General features: G+C 49.1%; 1 protein-coding gene across 5 annotated transcripts in view; it reads left to right on the forward strand.

The window, feature by feature from the left end:
• The window catches only part of LOC132968576 (interferon alpha/beta receptor 2-like), a 14,446-nt gene that overhangs the window by 2,377 nt on the left and 4,569 nt on the right, over window positions 1-7,500 (forward strand). For 2 of the 5 annotated variants that reach the window (XM_061034240.1, XM_061034244.1), the window contains exons 3-5: window positions 110-288; window positions 989-1,149; window positions 2,854-2,903. In XM_061034240.1, coding sequence (XP_060890223.1) covers window positions 110-288; window positions 989-1,149; window positions 2,854-2,903 — 390 coding nt within the window. Of the gene's footprint in view, window positions 1-109; window positions 289-988; window positions 1,150-2,737; window positions 2,904-7,500 lie in introns of all 5 variants that reach the window. The other 3 variants (XM_061034241.1, XM_061034243.1, XM_061034242.1) reach the window with 3 other exon arrangements.

Genomic DNA, 7,500 nt, shown 5'->3' on the forward strand with positions numbered 1-7,500 from the left:
GGCGATCCAAAGTGCATTAAAATAGATCATTTATGATGAACATGGTTCAGTTTCTTCTTCTCCTGCGTCTCGCTACAGGGTTTAATGTCAGCCTCATCTTTTCTCTCAGCAGGAGGAAGCCATGGAGGTCTGTGGCTGCGTGTTCTGAGCTGACGGTCGGACAGACTTGTAACCTGACCCGAGTTTTCAGAGACCCCTTTCAGTCCTACCAGGCCCGAGTCCAAGCCTTCACATCCAGCCAGACCTCCAACTGGACCGTGTCCGGAGTCTTCCAGCCTCTGACTGACAGTGAGACACGTACACACAAATATGATCACAACATCTATCTGATATCTGCGTGAAAATGTCTCAAATACAACACAACTCAGAGGTTAAAGGTCAGTGACTGATTTAGCCGAGGTGACACCTAGCAGACAGCTAGCAGCTCCCACCTGTCATTCAAAGAGACCACGCCCCCTAATTCTACATCCCGTTAAGAATTAATATAATGTAAACAGGTGAGTTGCATAAACATTCAGTTGAACAGTTGAAGAGAGAAATGAACTCTAGAGACCAAAACTGTTTTTATATAATAGGATGTAAACATGTTTATTTTAACATGGAGCTCTATGGGGACTGACTCACTGCAGGAGACAGACTCTAGTGGACACTGGAGGAACTGCAGCTGTAAAGTTAGACATTTTAACATAGAGCTCTATGGGGACTGACTCACTGCAGGAGACAGACTCTAGTGGACACTGGAGGAACTGCAGCTGTAAAGTTAGACATTTTAACATAGAGCTCTATGGGGACTGACTCACTACAGGAGACAGACTCTAGTGGACACTGGAGGAACTGCAGCTGTAAAGTTAGACATTTTAACATGGAGCTCTATGGGGACTGACTCACTACAGGAGACAGACTCTAGTGGACACTGGAGGAACTGCAGTTTTCTAGTATCCTGTATTAATCCTGTTTTTATACTTATATCCAGTCTGTTTCTCATCAGCGGTTTTTGGACCTCCTGGCCTTTCAGTGTCCGGCTGTGGAAACTGTCTGCTGCTGCAGTTAACACCTTTGACCACAGGGGGGCTCCAACAGCATAAGCAGCTGAGAGACCTGTACAGGAACCTGGACATCCAGGTTAAGAGGACCAGAGACGGTGCACAGGTGAGTGTTAATTAAAAAAAGAAAAATGTATTTAAGAACAAAAATCACAACTGAAATCTGAAATGCTGTGTAAAGTTGTGTAAGTGTCCTCACTTCCTGCTCTCTTTAAAGACACCGTACGTGAACATTTATCCTACTAGAATATCCATATTTAACATTTACGTTAAAGGTGAGGTGGCGCCCTCTTGTGGCTGTAGGTAACATATAATAAAAACAAACCCACACAGGTAGTTGGTGATGATTTAGCAGTTTGATAGATTTGGTTCATTAGACGTCAGCAGAACATGAAAGGCTTACTTTGTAAATAAACAGCTGAGTAAGAGAGAGAGAAGTCAAACTCCCTCTGGGTTTGTTGTTCTCAGCTCTGCAGAGCTTCCTTCAGCTTGTTTATGATTCACTCAGACACTCAAACATGTTTTAGACATGTGAAAAGCCCTGACATCATGATGGGGAGGAGAGACGGCCCCGCCCACTCAGGGACGCTGACGCTGTCTCGAGTGTCTCAACAGACTGAACAGAAGATTTTCTTAGGTCAAAAAAGACAAACAGATAAAAACTGAATCAACTCTCTATTCTTGTCGTCACTTGAATCTTGTTTTCAGATTGTTATCTGCACTCGTCTGCGGCTTGTCATCTCACTGGGGAAACAGGAAGGGGCGGGGGGGCATTGTTTTAGTCTGAATGTGGTACAGTGAGACTTTAAATCAGAGCCCTAAGTTTAACAAGTCAGCAGCTTCTCTGAACATATCTTCATCATATTTGAAGTAATTCATTAATTAAAGTTCTGTTTCAGACTCTGGGAAAGCCCGGCTGAACCACATCCTGCAGATGCGTGCTGTGATTCAGACACGTTACCATGACGCAGTGTGTTTATGGACTGTGTGAATCCCCTCCTCGGGTTACACTGAAACCTCTCGTCTTCCTCTGACATGAAACTCAAAACAAGGTTTTCTCTGCAGACGTCACGTTTTCCTGCATGTGTGGTTTCAGCCTCGACATCCTGTCACGGACGGTTTCAGGAAACTGTCACTTTTAACATTTGAATCACAGAGAACTTTTCTACATTCATGAGATAATCCTTCAAGCTCCGCCTCCTGCTCGTGTTCACCTCTCATGTGGTCAGTGTGTGAAACCTTTAGAGCAGCTGATCCTGATCTGATCTCTCTAAGCCCCGCCTCCCCATGTGCCCACTCTCTCCTGATTGGCCCGCTCTCTGGACGCCCTCCTGGGGGTCAGAAGGCTGAAGGGCTGCCAGGGGGGAGGGCTGCTCTCCAGGTCTGAGAGAACAGAGTCTATGTAAGAGATTTCAGAGGCTTGAAGCCGTCTGCTGAAATTCTTGGTTTCATATCGGGGAACTATGGCGTGATTTACAGAACGAGGCATTTAGCGCCCTCTGTAGACTCATCCTGGGATTACTCCAACATACGTTTACCTCATGATCTGAAACTTTGACCACGTTTAGTTTGAACATCCAGCTGTAACACTTAGTGTGTGTGTGTGTGTGTATGTGTGTGTGTATGTGTGTGTGTGTGTGTGTGTGTGTATGTGTGTGTGTGTGTGTGTGTGTGTGTGTGTGTGTGTGTTTCAGTTCGTGCTGAGCGTGCCGTACACTGAGCACACAGTCATCTCGTACCTGCAGACAGGTGTGGAATATTGTGTGAGTGTCAGAGTGAGCTCTCTGTTCACCTCCACCTCTCTCTACAGTCAACCTCAATGTGTCTACACAAGCCCACCTCCACCTGGACTCACAGCAGGTGAGTAACAGCACACACACACACACACACACACACACACACACACACACATACACACACACACACACAGACACACACACACACACACACACACACACACACACACACACACAGGGTTACTGATAACAGGTTCACTAGCAAGGACCACGCCACAACAGAATTAGTTTGAACATTTAATGTGGATTGTAAGATATATTGACAGATGTATGTGTATGAGAGGAGTGTAGGTGTGAGATGGCCGTCTTCTTTCAGGCTGGTCTGGGAGGTTGATCGGGCGAGCAAGACTCAGAGTGGGGGTTCCATCTCGGACATGAATCCACCCGAACTTATTACGGCCCCCAAAATATCCAATTAAATGGAGCTTAGTTGAGTGTGTGCTCGCCGCAGATCACTGAAGTTGCTACGGATATAGCCATTATAAGCCTGAGAAGACCAGCGCCCGAGGACCTGGATGGTGTGATCTGAGATGCCTTGTCTGGCTGCGGTGGATGCTGCACAGATGCGGAAAGAGTGAGTGGAATAGTGCTCTGAAGTTATTCCTGAGATTCTGAGTACTTGGTGTAGGTGTTTTTGGAACCAGAATCGGGTGGCCATTTTTCCGGTTTCGGTTAAGAAGAGTGGATGGTGTGGTAATGCTTGTGTTGCATACCTGGATCTGATATATTTCGTCAGCGGCTTGTATGGGCTGAGATAGGAGTTGAGGCGGAAGATGAAGATGGGAGAAAAGACTCCGAGCTGATCTGTTTTACTCCGTCGGAGCATGTATACAAGAGAATCTGAAGAATGGATGGTCATATCTGATAGCTTCGGATGGATGGAAGGATTAAAGGCTGTTGAAGTTGGGGCGAATTCTGCGCACCTCAGGAACCCGAAGAAAGCCAGAAGGAACATGGATTCCAGGGTCAGATCGACCGTGGGGGATAAGTAGCCTGAACGAAGGGAATGAATGCAGAGACTGAGGAAGTCAGAGGTCAGAGGCAGACGCTTTGTTGTTGTGGTTTGTTCCTGTTTCCTTAAGCCTTTGATTAGCATGGTTATGTGGGAGTGGGAGATGGAAGCACATTTATTGCCTGTTACCAGTTTGATGAAGAAGTGTATTCCTGCTAGGTAGGTCTGAATGGTTGAGGACCTGACTTTATTTATGGAATGAGCGTGAGTGATGAAGTTGCAGAGGGACATGACGTCCAGTGAAGGAAAAGATAGCTGGTATGTAGCGTGAAATGCCTTGAAGCAGTTCCAACCGGTTAGGTAGGCGGAGAGTGTGCTGGGAGCCAGGCTGTTAAGGATTGCGTCTTGTGAAGCTAGGGAGAGGTTTCTGAGTGTTGGAGCTAACTGAAAATTGTGGCTGAAAACGGTGAGACAGGATTGGAGTGCAGGTCCGATTCTGGGGCCAAGTGTCTGAATTTCTGAAATGAGAAACGAGGCAGTGCATCAGCAATAGTCTTGTGATGGCCTGGAATGTGGGCTGCCCTGAGGATGAACTGATGTTGAGCTGAGCGTAATGTGAGTCTGCGCATAAATGGCATTATGGCTGGGGAGTGAGATCAACCTTTGTTAAGGATATCGACGACCGCTGTGTTATCGGAGTGTATGAGTATGGATTTTCTTGACCATTCGTGCCCCCAAAGTATTGCAGCTATGATGATGGGGTAGAGTTCGTGGAGTGCGGATGACGGAGACTTGGATTGTGAGTCAAGAGCTTTTATCTCCGGGGGCCAGCTGGAAGCGAACCATCTTCCCCTGTAATAACCACCATAACCTAGGGAAGGGGCTGCGTCTGTGAAGAGCTGGATGTCTTCCGGCTGTGTGATGAAATCTTCGTAAAAAAACCGAAATGCCGTTCCAAGAAGACAGGAAATGTTTCCACATGCTCATGTCTGTTTTGCATGCGTCGTCTATGACAACTCTGTCGTGCAGAGAGGGGACGGAGGCGGCTTTTGTCAAGAGGCTGGAAAGGAAAGACTTGGCTTGGGGTATGATGCGGATCGCGTAATTTAGGTGACCAAGGAGGGCTAGCAGCTGGCGTTTGGTGCATCTATCAGTCAGGAGATAGTTGGAAAGGAGCAGAGAGATGCGTTGCACTTTCTCTTGGGGCAGTGATGCCTGGAACGAGACAGAGTCAAGAGTAATGCCTAGAAACTCCAGGCAGGGTAGCAAGTCCAGACTTTGGAGGTGATGATGGTGGACTGACGACGAGAAAATCGTTGAGAAGATGCAGTATGTAAGGAAGTCTGTGATTATTCATGAGGATCCAGCACAGCGCCTCGGACAGCGAATCGAAAATCTTTGGATTGCTTCTGCAACCGAATGTGAGGCGCACTGAAAAATAATAGGCACCTTTCCAGCGCACCCCGAAGTAACGCCAGAAGTCTGGATGAATGGGTAAGACTTTGAAAGCGCTGGTGATGTCTGCCTTTGAGAGCCAAGCTCCGTGACCTGCTGAGCGGATGAGGGTGATTGCATGGTTTATTGTTGCATAGTGCATGGAGTAATCTGGACAAGGAATGACGCTATTGATGCTTGGGATGTGTGAGCCGTGTGGGGAGGAGAGGTCTATGATTAGCCTCTTTTTCCCTGTGTATTTCCGAGTTGCCACACCTATCGGGCTGATTCGGAACACTGAGAAGGGTGGCTTGTCGAAGGGCCCTATCATGAAACCTTCCTTAACCTCTTTTGCCAGCAGGGAATCAACGGTTTCAGGTTATGTGAGAGCAGACTGAAGGTTGTGGCAGGTGTGAGATGTGTCAGGAAGTACGTCTATGCCCGGATGGAAACCGTGGATGAAGCCATGCAGAAGAAAGTGAACAAATTGTTTGTCTGGGTGGTGTTTGAGGGCGGATGCGAGAGCCTTTACCTTGAGTGGTGTGCCGAGGTGCCGTGCTAGTCATCCTGTTGGTGTTGTTGGATTGTGAGGGCAGGTGCTCCTGGCATGAGCGCCCCCACAAAAAGAGCAGACGTGCAGGAGGCGGCAGTTGGAACTAGTGCAGCCGAGATGATTTAAGTTATTGCACACCATCCTGCCTGCTTGGTAGAAAATCGGGGCGACCTCTTTTGTCCATGCCCTTGGGTGTAGGGACGTTTACTGAGGGACCAATGTCCAAAGGCTTGGGAATGATTGGCGGTGGAGGTGCTGCGGATGAGAGTCTGTTAAAGGCTGGAGAACTGCGTGAAGAGAATGGGCGGGATCGAGGAGGTGGAGCGCTGACTGTGCATGCTGTGGCAGGATGGGAGGGGGCCCCGCATAGCTCGCAGGAAAGAGACGTACGGCTGCGAAGATGCAGCAGTAAAGTTCGGAGTCGAGCGCTCCCCAGTATGTTCCCTGATTGAACTGTTTGCGGCCGGCTGTCTGATTCGCAAAGTGCACGTGGTAGCTGTAAAAGCCTGTGCCCCCGAAACGTAAGGCCATGTCAAGGATGATTGAAAGGTAATCGTCCAGCTCAGACCTGCGTGATGGAAAGGCTGAACAGATTATATCACGGTACAGGGAGAATGCCAGAGAGAATTCTGCTGGTGTTAAGTCCTTGGATCTGGCAGGAAGTGCTTGACAGAGCTGCACGGAACCGAAATTGGTTTGCATTTCTCTCGGTTGACTAGTGTCGATAGTAGATGGCTGGAGTAATTGTGCTAAATCTACATAATTACCGGAGAGGATTTGCTGGCGCAATGATGGAGAAACGGGAGAGGGACGATAGATGGATGAAGCCGGTTGTGTGGGTTGAGTAGCCGTGGCTAGAGTGCAGTTATTGAGAGGCAGAGGTAATACATTTGGGTGACAAGGAAGGGAGGGGGTGGGGATGGGCTGGGGGGGGTGTTGGCAGGACAGATTAGTAGGAAATGAGGAGAGATTCGAGAAGCCGAACTGTGTCGAAGCTCGTGGAGGAGCTGAGGAGTTGGCTGCGAGAGAGGTAGGATGAGCTGAAGCTGCGCTACCGTGTGAGGCTGAAGGAAGGTTAGAGGAAGGGATGAGGGGATGAAAGGATGTATGTGCACAGGGATTTTGTGAAGCCTGCGAACACAGGGATGAAAAGAAAGCTGTGATAGCTTGAGAGAAATCATACACAGAGGGAGCAGGCACAGGGGGTGATACGACCTGACTCCCACCAGGGGGCGCTGGAGTTGGAGGCTGCGCTCGTGGGAGCGGCTGAGACCTCATGACGTCGCGCCTGGCATCTCCGACAGTGGCTCGTCCTGATGAGGAAACAGGAAGCGCGAGATAATCGGTTGGTTTTGTGTATGTGGATGATGAGACCAGCTGGAATAGCCTTGCCTTATTGTCGTTGCGGTGGAATGGAATGCCTTTGGTTTTTAGTGCTCGTCTGAGGCGAGCGACTGTTCAGTTCCTGATGTCGGGTTCTATCTGAGGACGTGGACTCGGCGGAAACGGAGAAGAGGGCGCGTGGCGCCGTGCAGGGTATCTGGGGACGCTGAGGAGAGAGCGGCAGTGTCGTTTGCTGCCACCGTCCCTGTGACGTCGTTGGGCTGTGGTCCCTGGTGACGGCGGCACTGAGGCCTTTGATCCGCTCGGAGTCGGAGAGATCATGTTCGGGGAGAGACGGCGGCGCCGCAGCACGCTAACTACAGAGTGTAGGCGGCTCTG

This window comes from Labrus mixtus, unplaced genomic scaffold (assembly GCF_963584025.1).
Source record: "Labrus mixtus unplaced genomic scaffold, fLabMix1.1 SCAFFOLD_85, whole genome shotgun sequence".
Lineage (NCBI taxonomy): Eukaryota > Metazoa > Chordata > Actinopteri > Labriformes > Labridae > Labrus > Labrus mixtus.